At 40.1% G+C, this 26,567-nt stretch overlaps 1 protein-coding gene across 9 annotated transcripts in view; it reads right to left on the bottom strand.

Moving 5' to 3' along the window:
• Positions 1-756: 756 nt before the first annotated feature.
• The window catches only part of NEBL (nebulette), a 410,603-nt gene continuing 384,792 nt past the window's right edge, over positions 757-26,567 (bottom strand). For 8 of the 9 annotated variants that reach the window (XM_039523600.1, XM_039523592.1, XM_039523591.1 and 5 more), the window contains 2 exons: positions 6,690-6,805; positions 757-1,741 (listed from right to left, as the gene is read on the bottom strand). In XM_039523600.1, coding sequence (XP_039379534.1) covers positions 1,565-1,741; positions 6,690-6,805 — 293 coding nt within the window. In that variant the 3' untranslated portion in view covers positions 757-1,564. The remainder of the gene's footprint in view (positions 1,742-6,689; positions 6,806-26,567) is intronic. The other variant, XM_039523599.1, reaches the window with a different exon arrangement.

Here is a 26,567-nt window from a genome sequence, read left to right as displayed (position 1 = left end):
AAACTTGGTTGGATCTAAGGATCAATCTTAGAAGCTAAAACAGTCTATAGCTTTCCTTTTGCTAACTGCCCCATAATATTCACCAGCTTTTCCTCTTTTTGGTTTGGGGAGGAAGCTGGAATGAGGTGGGTAGGATTTTTGTTTGTTTAGTTTTTGCTTTGGTGCCAGCTATGAGAAAAAAATAAACTCAATAGCAGTCAATGATGTTTGTCTTTCATTAATCAGTCGGTGAACATATAACCCACTTTTGGATAACCAAGTGATGTCACAACTAGAGCTAGTGTTTTGGAAGGAAATCAAGCAATAGGCCATTGAACTGTAACGTATTATAAAATCAGAGCTCCTCTCAACTTTTCTACACAGGTGCAGGACTCCTTTGCAGAAGCGGGGGTACATGTTGGTTTTATCACCAAAGCAGACATTAAGCAAGTCACTTGTGGTAAGAATGAAGGATGTAACTATAAGCTTCATGAGGCCACATAGTACATGGTCCTAAGACTGGCTATTTTCAGCAGGATAGTTAAGGATAAAGGATGTAATGGAAATTGTTTGTACAGTGCTTTGAAGATGGACATTGCTATCTAAATGTTAAGTATTATTTAATGTATGCAGTGTTGCTGTAGCCATGTCAGTCCCAGGATTAAAGAGATAAGGTGGGTGAGGTAATATCTTTCATTGGACCAGCTTCTGTTTGTGAGAGAGACAAAACTTTTGAGCTTGAAGAAGAGTTCTGTGTAAGCTCAAAAGCTTGTCTCTCTCATCAACAGAAGTTGATCCAGTGAAATATATTACCTCACCCACCTGGTCTCTCAAGTATTATTTAAGGGAAACAGAAGAGGTGGCAATTTGGCTCTGCACTCTGAACAGTGCCAGTGGGAAATATGCTGTGAAAAAGACACAGATTTGCCAGGAATCAAGGCACAATCAAAACTGATGGATTGGGAAGCAAGCAAAATTGACAGGAGCTAAGGGTACAGTCATGAAGAAGAGCCAATGTAAGACCCAGGAATGAGTGTGGTGGTGGGGGGCAAGTGAGAGTTGGGAACTTCCACTGTCAAGAGACAGACTTTTTGTTTCTTATAAGGCTGCTGGGCAGTAGGATTTTTACCAGCACATTATCTCCTGTTACTTAAAGGCTGTATTATCCAGTCATCATTTTATTGGGACTCTGTGTTAAACAGCTTTAAAAATGATTAGAATGTGTTACTAAATTGAAAGTATTAGCCGCTTGTGATTTCAAAGTGACATAAGAAAAGAATCCATGTTATGGTTACGTTTAAAAGAGAATCTAAGAAAAAGAGATTTCTCCTTTATAGCTAATGGATGGAAACCTTTACATAATTGGCAGCACCGGGCTTCCACATACATCTTTTGTTCTTACAAAGTATTATTGTAAGCCATACTGTTTGGATATGTGTGTCAGATTGTGATTCTTACATCAGATTGTTATATTAGTGATAAAGTAATGAACATGTGGTCTTAAAAGTTTCTTCTGAGTATTTTGTTTCAAAAGGGTTAAGTTTTGAGTAAATCAGAATAAAGCTCAAAGGACTAGGGACAAAAATTAGTTAACATACTCAATGTAATTTGCTGGAAGCATTCCTGTTTTCCCAGTTCTCTGAACAGTACCATACATCCAGCCATCATCAATTGGTTGCACATTGATGATATAGTCCCCATCCCTGAAGGAAACTTCGTCTTCATCTTGAGCACTGTAGTCATACATAGCTCTGTATGTTCTCTGTTGAAGGAAAAGAAAGAGGGCCATAAAGAACCCACCATTGACAGACATTGCTTCTCTGTCACATACATATACACACAGCACCATCTTTAGTAAGCTGAAATATAGAATTTACACCCACATGCAGAGAGAATGCAGTCTATACTATCGAAGAGGTATGTGCTGAATAGAACTGGGTGGGCTATTTGTGCCAAATAATTTATTCAACAAATTCAGTCATGAGACTGATTTTTATGAACATATGCCTTACGTACACCATGCAAACACATCTCGCTCTGGAAGTAGTCACCATTACTGATGCCTTATGTATTCACTACCCAGAGTTAATTATCCATGCTGCATGCCTGGCCATCTAAACCACATGGTACTGTTTCTGTCCCTGCTTGGATGATCCCAAACAGGCTGTGTCTTCACTAAGAGAAAAGATGTGTTCTTAACTCAAGTTAGCTATCTCAATCTGCCAGCTCACATGAACACTACAAACTGCTTCACCTTTACTACGATTTCAAGTTAGCTAACATGAGTTACGACACATCTTTTTGTTCCTAGCGAAAATAAGTCCTGATAACATGTCAGGATGACTGGGTAAATATTTGTGGTGGGAATGCTCATATTTGCACCACTCTTCATGCACACGTAAAATTGACATGAGTATTCATGCACAAACACACAAGTATTTATGATTCTTTTTATCTTTTTGTGAACACTCCTCTGAACAAAATTTTGCTCAAATGAATGTTTATGGAGAGCTGGGTTTACACTTGTTTATATTAGGGTTAAGGCTGGGATTAGGATTGAAGTTATATTTTTAATAGATGGCAAAGGCATCCACGGTCACCGATAGGCTCTTTTTAATGTAAATCCAAATATCTAAATAAAGTGCAAACTAACCTTATTAACTAAATGTCTCGGTGCTTCTACTCCTGCGTCAACTACATTCCCCTCCTAAATTTAATATTTATTTCATGTACATATATCAATACTATTGTCAGCTATCCAAGATTAAAAAGTGGCTTTAGACTCCTAGAGAACAGATTCCCCACTAAGCCTGGATGGGCAAGATGATCGTAACACGTTAGCTGGAGAATGAACCTTCCTCAAATGCTATGAAGCTGCAGGTCCTGCTCATTTAAAAACATCATATGAGTTCTCTACTTTCCTTTTCCTTCCTAGTTTCTCGGCAGAAGCCAAGAGCAGCTTAGGAATCACAGATAGTATCCCACTGACCTAAGAGCTCTTTTCCATTTCTCACTATATCCAACAATGTTATCTAGATGTCTCTGCTGATATGATCAAAGGTAAAAAAAACAGTTAATGTTGGCCAGTATGTTGGCTTTGGAGTGAACACCCAATACAATCAATCAAACCCTTTAAGAGATATTGTCAAGCTGTCTGCCTACCACCTCAGGAAGACTAGACTGCTTCCTGTTCACATGGTCTAGATAATTAACATTTTTTTAAAGTGAAAATTTAAGTTCGGCACAAATGGAAGTTCCACCAGCAGGAAATAAGAAAACAGTAAGGTGTGTTTCCTTATTACTGCTTGCACACTAGAAATAGGTTTAGTGGTCCTGCACTTCTCCTTTGCCTTCTAAATGGATTATATGTAGAAAAGCTTTGAATGTCAGAGTAGGGGAGAATGCATTGTGCAGCAGAAAACCAACTCATGGGTTAAATACTGGGTAGCAATGTTATACCTTTCTCTGCTAGACTGAAGATCCCATTGTTGAATGTTTGCTCCTCATGTAGGTACCTATAGACTGTAATCAGGTCACCCCTTAACCTTCTCTTTGTTAAGCTAAATAGATTGAGCTCTTTGAATCTTTCACTATAAGACATGTTTTCTAATCCTTTAATCATTCTTGTGGCTTTCCTCTGAACCCTATCCAATTTATCAATATCCTTCTTGAAATGTGGGAACCAGAACTGGACACAGTATTCCAGCAGTGGTCAAACCAGTGTCAAATACAGAGTTAAAATAACCTTCCTATTCTAACTCAAGATTCCCTGGTTTATGCATGCAAGGATCACATTAGCTCTTTTGGCCACAGCATCACAATGGGAGCTCATGTTCAGCTGATCATCCACCATGACCCGCAAATCTTTTTCAGTGTCACTGCTACCCAAGATAGAGTCCTCCTTTCCTTTAAGTATGGCCTACATGTTTTGTTCCTAGATGTGTACATTAACATTTAGCTATATTAAAATGCTTATTGTTTGCTTGCATCCACTTTACCAAGTGATCCAGATCGACCTGAATCAGTGACCTGTCCTCTTCCTTATTTCCCACTCCTCAAATTTTTGTTTCAGTTGCAAACTTTATCTATGATGATTTTATGTTTTTTTCCAGATCATTGATAAAAATGTTAAATAGCACAGGGCGAAAGAACGGATCTTTGCGGGACCCCATTGGAAACAGACTTGCTCAATGACAGTTCCCTGTTTACAGTTACATTTTTATACCAATAAATTAGCCGGCTTTTAATCCATTTAACGTGTGCCATGAGCAGAGACCTCATAAAGGAATCAACCATTTGACATGCATTTAAATTCTTTGGCATGTGATTCCTTTTAACCAGCTTGATAGCATCACAGTGCTGCAAAGTTGTAAAGACAAGCTGGTAACGCCACATTTTTAAAAAAATGTATTAGGGCCCCAAATGCTGCCGAGAAACCGAAATTTATGGCTTAAAGACCTAATTAGGTGGTAAATGGCTGTCAGGAAAAAAAATCTGTAATAATCCAGTTAGCATTTATTACCTAATTATCGCTTCAGAGTGTAGTTTAAATGACTCAAATAAGGGATTTAAAAAATGCATTTAAGTGAATTATTCCTCTAATCAAGAGTAAGTTAAACAGGTACTGAAAGCACAGTAGGACATAAGAAAGGGGTTGCATGGTGCGGGGGGTTGTAAAGTGAGTCAAACTTATCTGGTATCCCATCAAAGGCATGAATTTGTAGTCATTGTATATACAAAACATTGATAGCAATGAGAGTTATCTGCATATAAGGGCTGAAGCACAGTTGTAATATTCCCAGTGTACAGGCCAGATGTGGTCTGATACATGTATTCAACCATCAGTTGAAGATTGCTCTCTATTTTGGCCTGCTGTCACCCATGGCAGCTGCAACAGTGCTTTGCACATAGAACAACTATAAAGGAAAACCAACTGGGATGATGGGATTTGCTTTCCAACAACCTTGCAGTTACCTTAAGGCTTTGGAATGATCTCCACTGTTTGTAATGACCTCCACTTTTCAAACAGCCAAATGGAGCCTAGAGCTTTCTGATCTGAACCTTGTGAGAATATTAACAAACCATTCCCATCATTGCTAACTGGCGCAGCAGCTCAGCTGTTAGCAATACTGAGAGCCTTAGTGTAGGTGACTTGCCAGCTCCAGCAGTTTTCAGCACCATGATTCCATGCAGCAAATCACTTAAGCACTTGCTTAATTTTAAGCATGTGAGTAGTTCCATCAGTTTTGCTAGTGGGGCCCAAGTCAGTTACAGTTGCTCTAAGCAGTTCAAGAGAACATGGTGGTGGAAATGCTGGCGGATGGTCAACAATGGAATTCCCATCTTTTGGACCTATACAGTGCTTATGCAATGGTTGAAGATTTCCTTAAAATTTCTAGTGTAGACAGCAGCTACGATGAATGGAGAATGAGAGAAGTGCTGATATAATAAGTGTCAAGAAAGTGAAAGTTATGCAAGTGAGTTGGGCTGCTTGGCAGGCCACTAATCAAGATGCTAGGGAGCCAGTCACCGAGGGAGCCAGGCAGCCCTGGGAGCTTGCCAGGTTGGCTGTCGGATTTCTAAGCTCCCTGGAATCTCCAGTTCCCCAATTGCCTGCCTGGAAGACAGGCAAGCTGCCCAGCTTCCTGAGGTTCCTGTTTCCTCTGCAGAACACTAAGGTTTGAAAATACCAAAATGTTTCTGCTGGGGGAATGTTTTGGTGTTTCTGAAACAACGTATAGCTGAATTTTAGTTCTGTGAAAATATCTGAGTTTTTAGCATTTTGTCCCGATTTGGGATGAAAACACTTCTGAAAACTCATTTTTTTTCATGGAACTAAAATTCCATTTTCTGGCCAGCTCTAATCTTTGTTAATGATTCAACATCCTGTGACTTTAATTAAGGTGGGAGAGCTAACAAATATACATCTTCCAAAACATCCTGTAGATCTGCCAGCAAAGAAAAGGCAAAACTAGAAGTGATATTTCTGATAGTCTTAAGTTAAAAAACAATGGCGCTCTGATCTATTTGGCCTCTAGTCAACACTACAATAAGCAATGTTAAAAATGTTAGTAATTTGAAAAAAATCTTAAGAAAAGAAATCAAAGAAGCAAACAAATATGCACAAGCCCAATTTTCAGAAATCTTTTGTAAGTCCTCATTGACATCCAATACTGTAGCTAACTATACCAACTTAAAAACAAGGTTCACCTGCAAAAAGCACAAAGATGGCCTTGTTAGAACTATACATTCCCTCCAGCTTTAAAGTTCTGTGTGTCTATTTGGTCAGACAGATTAAAAACAACAGCAAATGGAAACCTCAGTATTTAGTTCATTGTGTGAAAAAGTGCTACCTCAACATTTTCTGCTTTTTAGAGTATATGAATAATGTAGATCATTTCATTGTTCTTTGGAGCACATACCTAAATCCATATCATTCAGTTTTTGAGATAAAAATGTCTTGCTACTTCTCTGCATCACCTAATCCTATGCATATTTTATCTGCAGTTAGGACCATGTGAAAAAGCCAAAAAAGTATTTCTTTAATTTGAAAATAAGTACAATATGAAGAAATCCAGAAGAATGATTATTTCCCAAGGTTCCCAATTCTGGATTGCAAAGGTGACCAGCGGATTTATATTTACAAGACATTTACCAGTAGCTAAAGAGGGGTGCACTGAAAGGAATGATTCTTTCAATTCAATACTTACCAAACCTGCTGAATGTGGCTGTGAATGCATCGACCTCATAGATGACATACTGGTCTGGTGCATGTATCCATATCCTTGGGACTGACTTTGTTGATATGCCCCAGGAAGCACAGGGGCTGCACATTAAAGAAATACAGAAACATTACTACAAGAGTTAAAACAATATCCTTGCTGAGTCTGTGTGTGAAACTTCTCTTAGCAGTTGGTAGCAGCTGTAGATTGCTCTCCCGATTAGAAACCTGCAGCATAAATAGGGATTCATGTTCCCAAAGGTTGAAGGTAGCTCTAAATCAGTAGAGAAGAGTTTTACGTGACAAAACAAGCCTTGTGTGGGTTGAATTCTACATAAACCTAACACAATCAGCAAAGAAATAGTCATTAGCATCATGACTAACTGGAAGCACAACAGTGAGTTGGAAGGCTTGAAAGACCTCTAGAAACATGACCACACATGTGCACCAAAACTAAGGCCATCACTAAGGCCAGGTCATCAAACACAGCTACATCGCCCAGAGTGTGAAAAGCACACACCCCTGAATTACATAGTTAAGCCAAAACCTGACCTCCGTGTAGACAGCACTAGGTTGACAGAAGAATTCTTCCATTGACCCAAGCTACCACCTCTCAGGGAGGAGGATTTACTACAGTGATGGGAAAACTGCTCTATCACTGTAGTGACTGTCTACACTGAAGAGCTCCAGCAATGCAGCTGCAGCACTGTAGCTGTGTCTCTATAGTGGTATAAGTGTAGAAAGAGAACTCAAAAATGTGATGCTACTCTGAGATACTAGAGAAAAATGATACCATGGGGCACATGACAGTTTGATTTTTGTTAATGAAAAAAAAGACAAACCTAAAACTAAGTACTGAAACAAAGTTAAAATATTTTAGTAACACTGCTTAACCAATGTATTCCTAATTATAGTATATTTACTTTCTCTTATAGACGAAAGACCTAGAAAGGCCTATTTCATCTAGGTTTATGTGACCGTTTAGCAGTGGGTACTGAGCTAGGTTCCCTTAGTTTACACTGACTCCATTAGCACCGTGGCCAAGCATAGAGTAATTAAAACCTGGCAATTTCTTTCTGTCCCTTTCCTTTGTCCTCCTATGTCCATTAGGCTCAGTCCAACATCGCTTTTCTCTCCCACACATACACACACATTTTTTTGGTAGTGTGATTTTACCAGCCATAGATGACAACACTATACTGTGGTTTACTGAGGAAAAGCTGCTGAAAGATAGAATAAAAAACGCCTGGACCCTTGTGACGATTTGGGAATGTCTGTACAATTTATGAATTGTGATGTGAACTCAATTGTGTCAGGCCAAAAACTCAATCTTGTACATGCAGCTCTTTGCCTTCTCTGTTTCCTGTTTGCCTCCATGTTTGGTTGAAGTCCCCACGCAAAGAGATACAGGGCTGACAGTAGAGGGTAGTTGACTAAGTGCTCAGCTACAGGAAATCTATTCACTCTAGACGAAAGACTGGTCACTACCCAGAAGAACTGGGTTAGCAGAGGGAGGTCACCTTGGCAACAAAGGTATTTGTGCTCATGTGGGGAAGCAGAAAGTGGCATCATCTGACACAGAGGAATGAAAGTTTCAAAGGGGCTGAACCTGTTCTGGTCAGGGGCCATTTTCCTCTAGTCCAGGAGAAAGAAGCAATGCAGCATGACCCATGCACTGACCCAGCCCAAAGAATGTCCCAGAGGGGTGAGGAAACTGAGGTAGAAATATGCATGATGTAATGTTTATTGGTTTATATCTTCTGTACTCTCCTGTGCCTTATATGATTAAGTATAAAATAACAAATGTGTTAGACACTGAGCAAAGTCTGTGTGTGATATGCTTCACAACTGCTGCATGCCCCTAAGAAAGTTAAACTGTAAACCAGACACATCACACCTTGAAGTGGAGTTCTGGGAGAAGGTGTGTTTAAATACACAGGAGGCTGAGATACCTCGACAGTGGGTTCTACCTTTCAGATGAGAATACCAGACAGAAGGTCTGTGCCCCAAGAGTGTGCCTAGGGATTCCAAGATTAAGCAGTGGCTGGATTCTGATCAGGCTCCAAGGGCTTAAAGCACCTGGGAATCCAGAGCAGAAAAGCCTGGATTTGCCCCACAGCAGTTCTCGAGAGTGGCTGGAAGCGGGTGCTTGCTAAGTTCTGTGACAAACCTCTACCCTTATTCCTTGCTAGAAGGAGATTCCTAATAATTTAAAACAATATAGTCTCTGTTCCAACATCCTGCTTTGACACCAGACTGACAGAATCTGAAAAACACGCGTCCCTGGGCATCTGTGAAACCCAAGTGTAGCTGAGGTGGCCATTCAGTACCTTCTCAACAAGCCTTCATTGTTGGGAAAGGTGGACGGTCCTGACAATAACTAGTAAGGTGGTTAATATTCAAAGAGTGAAGGTTTAATCATTTCCTGTCTAACCGTGGTTTTCAAGCCTCACCAATATTGGGCCTAACATCTCTCTGCTGGTTTTATCCAGCTATTGTGAACCCTAGCCCATCTCTCAAATGGTTAATTGGCATTTTCCAAGCACAACTGAAACTTCACTAAGCAAAATTGCGAAAAATAGTCATAAAGATGGTGCATTTCTTTTGACACTTTTTCCACAAACGTATCAAGCCCGCTTGAATTCTGTCAACTTATCAATGACGCAAATGGTCAGTTTCCTTCAGGGACATGTGACTGAGCTGAAGCAGCCTAGATGATTCACATTGCCCTCAACTTGGAATGATTCACCTGGTTGGGATTTTGAGAGATTTGCCCCCTTGGCTTTGAAAGAAGTGAAGAACATCCCCCACCCTTGGAGCAACCTTCCAACCTAGTCCTCAGGGTGGATGCAAAACTGATACAGGACAGGAGGACTGCAAAAATAATTTATGGAGGGGCTCAAGAGGTGCAGAATTAATTGATGTGGGGCTGCAGAGGTTGCACAATTAATTGATTGGCAGTTATGGTTTTGGGGAGGAGCTGAAAGATGGCATACCATCAGGCATAGCTTTAATGCAAGATATTGGCAAGTATGCAATAATATTCTGGCCTTTTTACCTGTGAAGGAACCAGGATGTATAGAAGGGTCTGAAATGAACTATGGGGAAAGGTTTGCTGAATCGTGCTTGAATGAAAGTTCAGTTTGTGCTTTGTGAAAAGATTCATTTTCATTTTACCCAACCTGCTTCCCTATCCCTAATTCTGAGATTGGTGGTTTGAGCAAATAGTTAGAGTTTTCCTGTAACTGGTAATTTTTTAATAAGTAATATATTAAAATAAACTATATATATGATTAAAATATTGAGTGTTCATTATCCAGTCATCATATCCATTATGTTATACTTTTTAAAGATAGTGAATTACTATATTCTTAATTAAGGTATTTGTGATTTGGGACACCTATTTCAAACCACTACAAATGCATAGATTGTGTTGTGAGGTGAGAGAGTAAAGTTGAAGCCATATGTTGATTTAGTCAGAGAAGTTCCTATAACATGAAGCAACTCATGGACAGTAATATGCAGTACTGGAATATAATGAATAATTCATGTTTTAGATGTGTCAACTTCATTCTAGTGATGTATGAGTGCACAGATACTTTAAAGCAGTTTAATCATCAGAAAATTATTGCTCATTAATGTGTTCACAAGGTGATCATGATATTAAGTTAATGGTTCTAAGCAGTTCATCAGATAATTTATGTTTCAATGTTGTCACATACTACTTCTAAATGACCAGACATGGCCTTTCCTGAGCAAATGGATAGAAGCGCAATTTAGTCAAAAGTTACTGTGAGCATGGTTCGGTGAACATATTTTGCCTAATTTCAAACTCATTTGAACACTGTGGGACAAATTTACCACAAGTATAAATGAGAGCAACTTCACTGTGTTCTGCTTATGCCAGTGTTAAATGTGGCTGTGTGTTCAAAACTAAGAGCAGAAGTCAATCTTTTTGAGTTCACAGTGTATTGGGAACAAGCATCTGGTCAGTTCTTATGTGTTACTGAACTCGGCTCCTGCTCCAGCAGCTCATACTCCCTCCTCTCTGCTATGCAGGGACAGAAAGAGAGAAGGAGCTCTCTATTCCTGCCAGAAGAGGCAGATAAACACCAACCCAAACAACCCCTTTACTCAGCTCCTGTCAAGAAAAGGCACCCTAACAACCCCTGCTTTCATCCCAATGGAAAGTGGAGTGATGATGCTAGTGGAAACCCTTCCCTTATGACTTCTTCTCCCTAATAGGCCTAAGTCCCTCAACAATCATCACTCCTCTCTCATTGTCTGTGTTCAGAGTATTTTCCAAATCCAGAAAGGCTCTTCTGAGAATGGGTGGCCCACACACTCAGAACCAATATGCCAACCACTAGCAGTAGGACTGTGAAAATATGCTTTCTTGCCCTGGTGTCCAGTTTCTGTCCAGGCGAAAGAAGTCAAACAAACTGCATCAAAGAATCTACTTGCTAATGTTATCTGACTGTAATAGAAATTTCCAGAAATTACTCAGGCTACATAGATTCATAGAAAATTAGGGCTGGAAGAGACCTCAGCAGGTCATCTAGTCCAAACCCCTGCTCAAAGCAGGATCAACCCCAACTAAATCATCCGAAGTGCTACAGTGGCACAGCTGCATCAATGCAGCTGCACCATTGTAGGGCTTCTGATGAAGACACTATGCCAACAAGAGAGAGCTTTCTCGTTGGCTTAGTTACTCCACCTCACACAACAGACGGTAGGTATGTCAGTGGGAGAAGCTCTTGTTTGAAAATTTAATAAGTAGGTGATGGAGGCTGGCATCAAGGCCTGATTGGAGGTGGGAGTCAATAACTTGATAGTGAATGAGGTGTTAGGTATGGTGAGGACAGGCATTGAAAGGCCTTGTAAATTAACCCAAGTAGCTTCTGTCTGATGCAACAGAAAAGGGGGAGTCAGTGGAGGGATGCAAAGATGGGGCAATGTAGTCAAACCAATGGGCTAGGAATATTATCTTAGCAGCAGCATGCTGAATAGATACAAGTAGGGCAAGACTGTATTTGTCAAGGAGGATGTTGCAGTAATTGAGACACAGGTAATGAGAGCTTGGACAAGCATTCTACCTGCAAGAATGGATAGGAAAGCCCATATCTTAGAGAAGTTATGCTGAAAGAATCAGCAAGATTTAGACATAGCCTGGCTGTAATGATCTAGAGAGAGGTTCGAATCAAAGATGATTCCAGGTTATAGGCCTGAGCTACAGACAGGATGATGATATGAGGAAGACTGGGGGGGAAAGAGATTAGAAGCTCTGTTTTAGCCATATTGCGTTTGAGATCATGGCTACATATCCATGAGGAGATGTCAGAGAAACAGGCTAAGCCTTTAGTTTGGACAGAAGGAGACAACAGGTCTAGACTAAAGAGATAGATCTATGAGTCATCAGTTTAGAGGTATTAGTTGAATTTGTGTTTGCTAATAAGATTACCAAAAATAAGGTGTAGAGGAAGAAGAAAAGGGGACCCAGGACACAGCCCCGTGGGACCCACGCAGAAAGTTGAGTGGGGTTGAAGAAGATCCTCCAAAGGAAATTCTGAAGTGGTGATAAGAGAAGTAGGAGGAGAACTAGGAGAGGACAGTCACAGAAGTGAGGTAGAATAGGCCAGGAAATGATTTTCCTGTACTGTGAAAAGTTCTGAGATTGCAAAAAAATATTCCCATCCCAAATCAGGACAAAAAGTGAAAAATCTTAAATTTTTTCACCGACTGAAAATCTGGAGAGAAAAATGGTTCAGGTAAATAAATGTTTTGTTTAGATAATTTCAAAATGTTTAATTTTTATTTTGATCACTTTAAACATTTTTTAACTATAATTAGCTTGAATTTATAAACAAAAAGTATTTTCAAGCAAGTATTTTCATATTCCTAAAGTCAATATGACAAGTTTGGGTATTTTTCACTACCCTAAATTATAAAAATATACAAAATAAACTGTGCATGCATCAAATGTATTCACAGAAAAATCATCAAAAAGTTTGGCTATGGTATGAATTTTCAACGGGAATAGTAATTTTATAGCATTTAAAATAATTAATAAAAACAACCTGAAGCAAATACTCACCAGCAACTACACACCACACAACAGAAACACTAACCCAGGAACCAATCCCTGCCACAAACCCCGTTGCCAACTCTGTCCGCATATCTATTCAAGGGACACCATCATAGGGCCTAATCACATCAGCCACACCATCAGGGGCTCTTGCACTTGCACATCTACCAATATGATATATGCCATCATGTGACAGCAATGCCCCTCTGCCATGTACATTGGCCAAACCAGACAGTCTCTATATAGAAGAATAAATGGACACAAATCTGACCTCAAGAATTTTAACATTCAAAAACCAGTAGGAGAGCACTTCAATTTCCCTGGACACTCAATAAGAGACTTGAAAGTGGCCATTCTTCAACAAAAAAAAACTTCAAAAACAGACTCCAACGAGAAACTGCAGAACTGGAATTAATTTGCAAACTGGACACCATCAAATTAGGCCTGAATAAAGACTGGGAGTGGCTGGGTCACTACAAAAAATAATTTTCCCTGTATTGATACTCACACCTTCTTGTCAACTGTTAGGAATGGATCACATCTACCCTAATTGAATTGGCTTCATTAGCACTGACCGCCCACTTGGTAAGGCAATTCCCATCTTTTCATGTGCTGTATATTTATGCCTGCCTACTTTTTTCACTCCATGCATCTGATGAAGTGGGTTATAGCCCATGAAAGCTTATGCCCAAATACATTTGTTAAGACTCTAAGGTACCACAAGGATTCCTTGCTGTTTTTGCTGATACAGACTAACATGGCTACCCCTCTGAAAAATAATTAATGTTGATTGTTCACAGTACTAAAAAAACAAGTGGTGTCTGGAGTTCAACAGCTGTCAAAGCTTTTAAATGTCATAATGAATAAAATGAAGTAATTTCTAGGTTAATTTTATTAAGGTCATAAATGAATACTAATTATGTTCTGTACAGTTATTTTTATAAGTGTACTCGGACGCAAGCAAACAAGAAAGCAGTTCGAAAAGCAAGTTTGTCACTTATGTAAATTGAGTTAAATTACTGTGGAAAGTTCATGATCCTGCAGTTCTTATTCAAGCAACAATTCCACTGAAATAAATGAGACTTTCACCTACATAGGAATTGCAGGAATATGCCCCACATGGTTATTTTTAACATTTAGAAGAAAACAAATGTATTTTGAGAGCAGGAAAAAAACATCTGGTGTATTTATGCCATATGGAAAATTATTGCCATATTTATTATTTTGCAACTTCTGTTTCCATATTCAGGGACTATCTATGTGAGGAGGAAATGAACTGATAATATGGTCATAGGGATTTCTCTGTCTCAGCAAAGAAATACAAGAGAGTGGCCGTGACCGATGTGTGTGAGGTACAATGGGACATAAAAATTCCTGCCATTTGCCCTGCAGGACTGCCACTTTCGCAAAAAACTATAATCTTGTGTCACAAAAGGTGACACAATTGTAATTTTTTATTTTTAAATATAGCAAATAATATAGTATATATCACAGAAAGCTGCGTTGTACAGACACTAATTATATGATAAATATTCTGTCATAAATCCAGTAACAGATGGAGTGAGAATTTAGGAAGTGCAGGCAAGGCAGTGTGGCGTAATTTGGTTGGTGAAAGGGCTGCATAATTCTAAAGTGTGGGTGAATCATAAGATAATTGCATAGGCCCCGATTGTCCCCCCCTAGATCTGCCCACAGATTTCCCCACTTCTGTGGGGAAGGATGGCTTATCCACTCCATGAGACTGTTTCTACACCCCGTCCCTTGGAGTCCTTTGTGGCCTCTGTGAGGTCTGGAGCTCTGCACTGGAGTCTACGTAGCCCAGAGGTGGGGCAAGGAGAATACAAATAGTTTCCTTTCTAGCCTCATGGACATTTATTGGAAAATAAAGGTAATATGGCCCCAAGCTGTATTATCTTTTCTGTGGAACCCTCCTACTGGGGTTCAGGAAGGTGCTGCAGCCAGGGGAAATCCCTGGTATCAACAGAGCCATGCTGCTGGATAGTGAGCAGGGGCTGATGGCCAGAGTCTGGGCAGAGGTTCAGGATCTCGGTATGGACTGCCCAAGGGAGTGGGGCAGGCCTTTTCCACTGGGAACCCAACATCTGGCACCCTCTGCTCTTACAGGAAAATGTAAGGGGATCCCTGTGGAGATTTTCCCCCTCAACACTCCCCTCACAGGGAGGCATAGGAATGGAGTGGGGTTGGGCCATGGGTCAGAAATCCCCTCATCAGTCAGTTACTCTGTAACTTACATCCAAACCATTTTGTAAGACAGTTTTAGAGTATTATATATATATAATTCACAATGCCGCTAACCTGGGAGATGTCCAGTGCAGTTTGGAGTCAGACAGAAGCACCATCACCACCAACCAATTATATACAGTTAGGGTGACCAAATGTCCCAATTTTATAGGGACAGTCCTGATTTTTGGGTCTTTTTCTTATATAGGGTCCTATTGCCCCCCACCCCGTCCCGATTTTTCACACTTGCTGTCTGGTCACCCTATATACAGTCCCTATTTCTGGGTATTACTGAGTGCTAAGGGAGGGGCCAAGAGATAGTGAGGTGCTCCCCTATTGGTCTTCAGGGAGCATATTGTCACCCACACTGGCCCTGCTCCAGCAGAGTAGTAAAATCTCAATGGCCACTGCAAACCCCCAAATTCATTTTTAATGCTGACTTACAGGTTTGCTATTTATTGGAGCATGGTTACGTAGGTTCAACTGTACAGGATAAATCTGGTAGATGTCCTGATTCCCTGAGAGCCAGTTAGAGCACCGGCCTTTTTATTTTAATACCTGGGGGTACAACATGACCAATAGCATATATATTATGAAATATAGACAGATACGGTATCTCAGGATAGTCAAGTAGTCAGAATGTTTTGAATAGTCACCATCCTATAAAATAGAAACAGAGGTTATTTGTAATCTTCACATCTATTGAAACTGTGAACCTAACGCTATATCTACACTACAAACTAGGGGTGTGAGTCCCCCGCCTGCGTACACAGACTCGTGCTAGTTTTCATCAAACTAGTGCAAGTATAAATAGCAGTGTAGCCATAGTAGTGGCAGTGGAAGCAAAGCTTAGTCATGTCAAGTATGTGTCTATCAGTTTCAGGCTCACAGTTCAGACATAGCCTAAATGTTTTCTGTGGCATTAACTAAAACAGTGACAATCTGTAGGTGAAGACAATGAGTCATTGATCAAAGTTATATTAGCAGCATCAAACTAGTATAACCAGTTGTTACAATGACAAGTTAAAAATTGTATGAGGTCATATTTGACATTTAGAATTTTATGAACATTTATAACAACTCATTTGAGCTGAAAGTAACAAATTGTTTTATGCTCTCACATCCCTTTGGCCAGTTGAGACCTACAGCTCCTATAAAAATAGTACCATTTGAACTATTCTGCTTGTAAACCTAAAAATGGAGTTTATCGTCCCCCGTTTTAATCTTTAAAATATAGTTTGCGGGTTACTGTGAGCACTAAATATTGCAGAACAGCTGAACCAATGGCAATGAAGAAATAGCAATATTTTGAATGGCCAGCCATTAAAAGCTTTGTGTCCTTGATGCACTTGTTTTACTCACAAAAGTAGAGTTTTGATCTATAAGGACATTAATTCAATCTATGATCAAAAAATGAATTGGGGAAAGCCAACATATCTCTGAAGCACAGTTTACACCAGATACTGATTTTTGTTTAGGTAATTCTGTGTTCATCAATCTGGTGGGTATAGGATTTCTATATCTATTTTCCTGAACATATGACTAGAGTTCAACTCATATTTATAGCCATACATACGTTTCTACTTATATGGTTTTGGTTTACCTTGTTACTGTCCTGGTAGTCTAAAGATGAGCTTCCCCAACCATTCCATATACACTACAGCAGTAACTATTATTAATAATTATATAAGAAATAAGTAGAATTGTCCCCATTTCTTACACTGCATTTGTAATGGTTGTGTACATAAATCATACAGAGCCTTTCAATACAGCACTAGAATTTTATTGCAATAGTTTGCAGGTACGGCAGCAGGATTTGGTACCATGTCATGTCTCTGAGTGCAGTGCAAACCTTATTACAAACTGGGTTTTTAGCTGGCATGTCACATAGGGTTCACAGCATGCCTCAGCTAAGAAAGCAGAGTGAGACATTTCACTTCACAACACAACACTCTTCATTTATGAAGGCACACAACAGCCAAAAAAGCCATTTTGTGATATGCCTTTTCCAGTGCTGAGGGGCACACAACTGGTCACAAAATGCTGCAATTCCTTCTCACATTGCGTACAGGTGGTTTTCATTATATTGTGCTCTCTCACACATTATTCTGAAACAATTAACAAAAATGAAGTGCATATTGGTAACATTAGCAATGTGTTCTAATCTGTAATTAGATTTCCTGAACAAAAGGTTGTTATCCAGGCGATGGGATGAACCTGGCAAGTCTTTCTCACACAAGTAGTCCCATGATTGCTATGCAGCTATTTATCTGATTAAGACACCCCAGTGTAAGTAAAGGTGGAAGGACCATGTTGGTGAGGCATGAGAAAATGATTGTAACATAAGATTTAGTATTAACATGTATTGTCAGATAGACACAAAATCCTCTACAGTCTCAAAAATCCACATGGTGACACCTTGTAGTCTTAGAACAACTGCTTGGTAGGAGCTCACTAGCACTTCACCTTGTTGAGCCCCTCCACAATTTCTTCTACGCTTCTTACTAATCATTTGTACAGCATCACTCTCAACTAACTGGCAGAGACCCACAGAGGACAGAGCAACTGAGTTATTGCTTTGCTCCTGGAGTTGCGAAGAGGACAGTTGGGTCTCCACTGGACTCATCTTCAACCCAATGTGGGGAAGGATCTCCTTATTCTGCAAAAACCCTGAGATGTGGGGAGAGGCCCAGGAGAAAACAACGGGCAAAGAGAATCAAAACGGTAAATATTTAGGAAATGCAAAATTAAAGGTTCTCCTAGGAATGTTAACTCATCCACATTGAGCACACAGTGTATGCAACATTTTCAGCTGTTTAATTACACTGTTAAATGCACACCTGATTTCACTGGCATCAACACATTCTCTATATATCTGAGAGTAAAATCTAGCTTTAACTTTGAGTTCTTTCTCAAAAGATTACATGTGAAAACAAGGGTGTACTGATGCCTCATAGTGTTTTCAAATAGAATAGAATGAAATCTAGTCCTCTACTTGGAGTAAGACTTTGTCCTGTAAATCAAACAAATGCATTCAGATAGTAAAGTGGGGAGGGGGGTGTCACTGTATAAGAGTTTGGTAGTCTAGGCTAGGCTACATAGATTAGATAAGATTGAGGGAGCCAATGCACAAATGTTGTGCCTACTAACATTCCCACTCAATTGGAACCATTCTGGGTGCCCCGCCTTACATAGTTCTGAATGCTATAGTGGATTCTTTGCAGGAATTCATGTTGCATATTAAATATAGCCAGGGATACTTCTTTCACAGAACTTTATCTATAAGTGAGTGTACGTATTTTAAACCCAGCCTGTTTATATACCATTTTACTAAGGAAATCTGAAAATGCACCTCAAATTTAATTTGCCTTTCTCCCTCAATTACAGACTGGTATCACTTTCTGTTGTCAGAAACCCCCTGATGCTTGCATACAGTCCACTGAGGACGTATACAAGACTTGCTCTAACTGCCTGTGATGTAGTAGGTTTTGTTTTTAAATGTCTACAGATGTAGACATGACTCCAGCTTTGAACATTTCCTAGGGATCAATGTGAGAGGGAAAGCTGAAGCTGACATGAAAAACCACCACTTCTTGCATTCAAAGATAGAGTCTTCAAATTGGTAAGAACTAAGTCATGGTCCCTAAATAAGTACTCTCATTTTCTTTGTGGAGAAATTTAAAACAGGCCGTTCTGTCAGAGTAAACCTTTTTAAAGAGAAATGCACTGGTCTGGTCAAAAAACAGTTTGTCAAAGACAATCCATTCTCATTGCAGGGCTCCCCAATTTTGCAAGCGGATAAACCTTCATCTCATGTTTAACGCAAACACAATGTATACATTGAATAAATTGTGGTACCAACTAATACAGAACAGACAATTATCTATCTCTGTGCATTTTACCCACATCAAAGAATTTAGTTTACTACTTCAGTCACTTAAAAAAATTGAGAAATTTAAATCAGATGTACTGATTATTTTGATTTCTTTCTACTATTCACACTATATTAGGCACTTTAAAAAAACAGAAAAATCATATGAGTACTGACATGGAAAGAAAGGAAAGCTTTAATGTGGTTATCTTTGCCAGAAAAGAGACATTCTTCTCACATCTAGTTTTCAGGCTGGCAAAGTTGGTATGGGGCTTGAATTTACAAGAAATAAAATTAAAAGCATTCTGTATAGTCTGAAAGAAAAATAATAATTCAGAAACAAGTGAAAGATGATGATGGAAAAGAGAAGTGTACATATGACTCAAAAGGAGAGAGAGTAAACAAACTATTCTCTTTTGAGGTGTTCAGTCTTAAGTGTCTCTGTGGTGGGAAGCCTGCTGATGCACTGGAATGTGGCTAGGCAATCCCTAAAAGTCTATTGTTCTTTTCACACAGTTAGGTGGCTCTGCCTTCAGAGCTGGGTTCCTGGCCAGCAGCTGCCACTCTCCAGCAGCCCAGCTCTGAAGGGGGTGCTGCCATCAGCAGTGGCGCAGAAGTAATGGTAGCAATACCGCAACCCCCCTACAATAATCTTGTGACCCCACAACTCCTTTTTGGGTCAGGACCCTACAATTACAACATTGTGAAATTTCAGATTTAAATAGCTGAAATCATGAAATTTATGATTTTTTTAATCCTATGACCATGAAATTGATCAAAATGGACTATGAATTTGGTAGGGCCCTATATATAGTCCACAACTCTTGTCCTCCCAATTTTTGATTACTGGACCCTAGGGAACTACATTAGGGAAAATACAGTTCAGCTTCCTAACCGGGGTTCTGCCTTAGCTGCCAGAGAAGAAAATATAACATAGCTGTGTCATTCTGGTTGGCATCTTATTCTGACAGAGATCAGTCAATGGAAATGGAGACGGGGTTTATCTGGCCAAAGACTTCTTCCCTGCATCCTCCTACCGACCATATCTGTGGTGCGGGAGGGGGTCCACTGCTGTGGATGATGTGAGGAGCTTCCCTACATTTTTTTTACCTGAGCAGAAGTGGGAGACAACCCCTTTTCTACACTCAAAAGCAGGTTTTTGCAGTAGAAATTGAAGGAAAACAGAGAGACAGAGAGAGAGAGAGAGAGAGAGAGAGACTGGCCTCTTACTAGGATTGCCCCCTGGAAGGTTTTTAACCAGCTTGGCCAATTTGTACTCTCTTGCTTATTCAAAGATTTGATGTCAGGATGTTTTTTTCACGTGGGACATGCTCAAGTGCTCTACAATTCACTCCCTGCAGTCCAGACTTTGGCACTGTGTTAGGATAAAGTAAGAAAGGTGATAAAATAACATGAAAATACACATCTTGTGTTATTCTGTGTGGGGGTCTGTGTAAAATGATTCTCGAAAACATTTTACTAATAATTAGTGATAGTTGGCACAAGGACCCTTTTTGTTTCGGGGGGAGAGGGGGTAGGGCACTGGCCAGGTTTTCTGCATCTTGAAGGTGAAAAAACTAACTCAGACTCCCTTCCTAGCCCTCTTCCTGCTTGCTGGAGCCACATAAGAAGGTTACTACAACCCTAATGTACGCAGTCTACATGGCACAAAAAGCAGGGAGAGGGACAGACAGAACAGGGAGCAGCTCCCCAAATCCTGCCATAAGTGAGATCCTCTCTCCTCCATTTCTCTAGGCTCAACTGTCTTCTGATTAGGCTAACCCAGTGTGTAACAGCAAACCTGGCCTTCTGGGGCTTCCATGATCCAAGAGGCAGTGACTTTTTTAGTTTGAGGAAGGTTTTGTGTGTGCATCATCTTGGCTACATATGCACAAGCATCTCTGAGTGGGTCTAGGGGGTTCTCTCTGCAAAACTAATGTTTTAAATATCAACTTCAGGGCTGATGTAGCGGGAAGCGCCTAGCATGAAGTGGTATATAATGAAATTTTGTTGGCAGTGAGATATAGTAGAATGAGAGGCCCACACTTGTTCAAAGCATTGCAGTATTCAAACTACAGTTCTAATGATAGTGATCATTGGCCTATTATGAAATGGAAGAAAAGGAGCTCACTATAAATGTATTCCACTATTATACCAAATAGCTCAGCAGAATAAATGAAAATGTGCTGTCTTTCAGGACAGACTATTTTATGTAGACATGCCCCAGGGATTGTTCTTTGTCTCAGCTCAAAGAAGGTGACTGATAAGTACTAAAGCTAAGGGAATCTTTCTTTCCCACAGTAAAAACAGTCATTTTTTGTAATTTCTTATTTGTATTTGAGACTGTAAGTCTGAGTGGGTTTTGGATTCTGTCTGAATATCCAAAAACACGGGTCTAAGAAGCACTAGAACTGGCCATGGCAAGTGGGCTAAGTTTTCTGGCACAACTGTAGTTGAGCAGCTGTCTGTGATTAAACTAGCCTTACATATCCGCTCTCAATGCTATATGTCCCTGCCAGCCTGCAATGCACTCCCATCTTAGTGGAGAGGAGGATAGATATCTCCTGGAGTCCTGGAGAAGGCAGGCAGAAAGGGAGAGCTTCAGGCTAAGGTGCTCTCTGTCTCACCCACCCACAAGCAATGTTTGAGATCAGTCTGGGAAGGGAAGAAGAAGAGGAGGAGGAGGAGAGAGATCTCTCTGCTCACCATTATGCCATTTTAGTAGACTGGTAAAAAGGGAAAGGGAAGGGTTATTATCTCTCCAAAACCTCCATCCCCTTTGCTATCAGTCACTGCTTTGTGCCCTGAGACCCATCATTCTGCAGTTGTTGCCCTCCTGCCTCTGCTCTAGGTTTAGAGTTTTTTTTGTTTTGTTTGACTGAATGATGATACTGGTATAAACATGATAAGAGGAGAGAGGAGAGGAGAGTGATGCTGGACCCCTTCCCCCTTCCCCTTCTGCTGCAAGGGCTAAAACTTTGTACACAAACACACACATCATGTGTACCCTGATTCCTGCAGTGAGAGGATGGGAGTTGCTGGAGGAGGTGGAATGTTAGGGGTTGGGTTAGGAAATAAGGCTCATTGAATATTGTTTATTTTTTATTATTTAATTTTTATTTTTTATTTTATTAAAAAATTTTTAAATTTTTCTATTCCTAATTTTATTTCATTTCAGTTTTCCTGGTGTCATAAGTAGTTAGTTAAGGGTTAAGTTCTACCTGTAAAGGGTTAACACAGACCTGGTGAAACACCTGACCAAAGGACCAATCAGGGAAGAGAATCTGAAAATCCCAGAGAGCGGGAACTTGGGTCTCTGTGTTCTTTTGTTCTGTGTTCTTAGCCGTCTGGAACTACACCAGCCCAGACGCTTAATCAAGTCTGCTCATCTTTCTGAACTAATTTCTTCTATTCAAGCTAGTGAGTATTAGAAGTACTGGGTAATTTCAAATAAGAATCCTGTGTCTGAAATTCTGTGTGTTTGTATTGATTATTCGTAATTTTGCCTGTATTGTTTGCACTGAAGAAAAGGGAGACATTTCTCCAGGGATTAATAAGATTAGACCCTATGAATGTCTATCTTGGATTCATAGAGATTGTGTATTTTTTTCCTTTTTTATTCTTTTAATAAACTCTTTTAGGTTCAGGACTTGGTTAAGTTCCTTACCTGTGGATTCAGGGGAAGGAAGCTAGGCGTCACTCTGTGGAGACAAGGGTTGTCTCCAAGCAGAGAAAGCAGGGAAGGGAGAGGGAAGTGAAAGGAATCTTTCTCCCTCTGTGATTTGATCTGTGCTTCCCCAGGAAAGTCTCTGGAAGGAGGAGGGGGGAACAGAGGGGTGTCTCGATTCACCGAATCAATCGAGTGGTGGCAGCGAGAAGGAAACCTACCCTAAGGGTTAGGGTGGGGGGAGAATACATGCGGGTCCCCATCTTTGAACCCACAAGCTCAAAGTGGGGGTGAGACCCTATGACACCTGGCCTAAGCTTTTTTGGGTCACCAGCTGTCTTTGCTTTTTCCTGGACAAAGATCTCTGTAAAGATCTTAAGACAACATAATGCTGAATTAGAAAAAACTAAAACATCAACCTAGCTATTTTTTCCAATATGTAACAATACCAGGTCCAACCATCTTATGCGGATTACAGAAGGGATTTAACACCCACTTTATTGCCTTCCTCCTACTCACAAATTAAAAGAAAACTTAAAATAAGAATGTGAATATTCTGGCTCAGGCTGCAGACATTTGGAGAAAACTGTGCTGGGGAAGGGCATGTACAGTATGCATGAGCATGACAATGAAAACCTGAAAGGCAGAGAGGAAATAAAAAGATGAATGAATGTAAGGATAACAATTGGAGGAAACCAACCAGGAACTGTTTAACAACAACAACAAGAAGAAGAAGAAGACAGTATATTGGAACAAAATACATTAACATAAGCATGGCCATACTGGTTCAGACCAATAGTCCATTGAGCCCAGTATCCTGTCTTCCAACAGTGACCAGTGCCAGATGCTTCAGAGGGAATGAACAGAACAGGGCAAATATCAAGTGATCCATCCCCTATTGTCCAGTTCCAGCTTCTGGCACTCAGAGGCTTAGGGACACCCAGAGCATGGGGTTACCCTGACCATCTTGGCTAACAGACACTGATGGACCTGTCCTCCATGAACTTGTCTAATTCTTTTTTGAACCCAGTTATACTTTTGGACTGCATAACATCCCCTCCAATGAGTTCCACAGGTTGACTGTGCCTTGTGTGATGTTTGCTTTAAACATGCTGTCTATTTATTTCATTAGGTTCTTGTGTTATGTGAAGGGGTAAATAACACTTTCTTATTCCCTTTTGCCACCCCAGTCAGGATTTTATGTGCCTCTAACTTATCCCCTCTTAGTTGTCTCTTTTCTAAGCTGAACAGTCCCAGTCTTTTTAATCTTTCCTCATATGGAAGCTCTTCCATACCCCTAATCATTTTTGTTGCCATTCTCTGTACTTTTCCCAATTCTAATATATCTTTTTTGAGATATGGTGACCAGAACTGCATGGAATATTAAAGGAGTGGGCATAACGTGGATTTATATAGTGGCATTATGATCTGAATTAAATGAATCCAATACCAGATGGCAACTAAGATCATTTTAAAGAAGAACTTGCAGAATCAAAACAAAACTGGGTAAAGTTTAAAAAAAAATTCTGCTGATTTAAATGAAAAAAGACAGTATATCAGAACAAAACGAGAGCTGAAATAAAAGCCCCACTGAGATACAGTAAATTGGAAGATAATTAAAATAAAAACTCAAAGAAGCAAAAGAATTTTGGAAAGTGAAATGAAAACATTTCGGGATCAAAACAAGATGGAAGGAAACTTCCATAAAAGACTTGATAACTACAATAAAAGGAAGAACCTTAAGAAAAAGACACTCTGAACTATAACGAAAACAAAATGTGAATGCCCAAACTACTGAATGAAACAAGAACTGAAAGAGATAGTAGCAGTGAATCATGACAATTTAACCCTTCCAATGCTGGGAGTTTGGTTCTTCTAATTTGAAACACAAAAGCAGAAAACTCTCCAATTTCAAGCTCAGTGACACAAATGGGTGATACAAAATGGAAGTGATAAAAATAATGGTAATATCACAATAGTAGCACCAACATGACTAAAACTGCCTAAAACTATCTTCTGATCGCTGGCCATACTAGCACTTCGCAATACTATCACATTGGCTTCTATGGTTACTTTCTGCCCCATCATGAAAGAGCCTGGATTGTTTTTTTAATAATAATTTGTTCTAATGCACAGTTTCTTCCAGGTGCTCGGGGGTGAGGGTGAGTCTCATAAGAGATTGGCAGCTGTAGTCTCCCTATCTTAACTCTGAACTTCCATACTCTAGGTTTAGGTTACTTGTAAATTTAATCCAACTCAGAATTTCCTGGATATGTAATACTCTGTTCTTTGTTTATTATAACTAATGGTTTTGAAGGGAAATACACACACAAATCACTGACACATGCCTGCAACCTTAACTTCATTTTACCAAGTTTTTTTGTGTGAGATTAATAAATAAAACAATAATTAATGGAACAGTTAGGGGAAGAAATATAAAACCAGATTCTCTGCTACAGAGAGAGGAGCCAAACGTAGTTTGAAGGCATCTTTGTTCTGCTCATATTCCGGGCTGCTGTAGTTGCTGAAATGTAAGTTACTATCTCAGGCTGCCTATGTGCTGGAGTGAGAGCATTATGGCTACTCCAATTCCTGATTACCTCAGCCCCACCTGCTTATGCCAGGATTTACAAAAGAGGGTGAAGTAGGGAGAATTCTCCCCTGGCACCCTGCAGTTCATTTACAGGCTTTCCAGCCTTTATATGCTGACAGAGTGGTGTACAGATGCCATGCAGTTCTTGCAGCAAATGGTGGCTGCAACCAATTAGGCCACTCCCAACCACAGGCCACACTTTGAATCTACTCTAATTCATGGCCACAAAGTAACATTTGTGGAAGCGCCTAAGTGACACAGGTGCCTAGAGTCCCATTTCGATTCCTAAATCACTTTTGAAAATGGGCCTGAAGCATCCATGTCACTTAGGTATTCTTGAAAATATTACCAACTGTGTGGTCTCCTGCCCACCCAGATACAGAATGCTGGCTCAGACCACAAGCCAGCATGCTCTTCCCTTGTAGAGAGAGCTAGAGCATTTTTGGCCAAACCTTGACCGTCCATTTACATGCATCATTGTCTTGTGGAATTGCTGAATTCATCCCTCCTTCAGATTTAGCCACAGTTTAAAGATGCCTGTGCAAAAGCTGCAACATGCCTGGTCCTGTGACAAAGAAAACCAGACAAATACAACACAGCCCTAAAACCCAACCAAAAAGAAATGTCATATACTAGTGAGGACAACTGATATCCACAGCAACCACAATGAGAACAGTAGGGGTGATTCACTTAGCACCTCTTCTCAGCACACTGAAGAGGAAAATGTGAGCTGAGGGCAGCAAGGGAAGCTGAATGGCCCGTGCACTCTCCATCTCTTAAGAAGAGGGGAATTCCCACAGCCCCTTAAGGGAAAGCTATCAAGCAGCTCAACAAATATTTGGATTGTAATTGGCAAGAAGAGTGGAGTTCCTGGCATCCCTCTAAGACTTCCAAGCAAAGATGTCCTGGAGAATCACTATATGAAGGAGGCGGTCAGAAGGTCAGGACAGGGTAGAAAGGATTCTTTGACTCTGACAAAAAAAAATTTCTTCTAACATTAATTTTTAATTCCAGACTGTATAAACCCAACATATTGTTATGCTGGGGGTTGAGTGAAACCTCATTGAAGTTGGTGAGTGTAACAGCAGCCCTTCATTCAGGACAAACACAAAAAAGCAATTAAGCTCATATGTGGTATAGACAGATGAAACAATAAAAGCCACTACTCAAAACACAGACCACATGCAAGCCTGGAGGAGGTTAACTTCAATCATGCAGTCAGAGTCTTCCCTGGTATCTGAATGTAAATGCATGGGACTGGGTGTTGTTTGATGGAGCCATGTGTGTGAGGGAGAAGGGGCAGAAACACCAGAGAAGGCAGTAAGGAAGCTTTCATAGCATGATTTTGAGAAAAAAAATTAAAGAGTCAGCTTTTGGGTGGAATGCTGGTTAGAAAGAGGCTTGGAACGG

This window comes from Mauremys reevesii, linkage group 2 (genome assembly GCF_016161935.1).
Source record: "Mauremys reevesii isolate NIE-2019 linkage group 2, ASM1616193v1, whole genome shotgun sequence".
In the NCBI taxonomy this organism is placed as follows: domain Eukaryota; kingdom Metazoa; phylum Chordata; order Testudines; family Geoemydidae; genus Mauremys; species Mauremys reevesii.
This window is presented reverse-complemented; position numbering and strand designations above follow the sequence as displayed.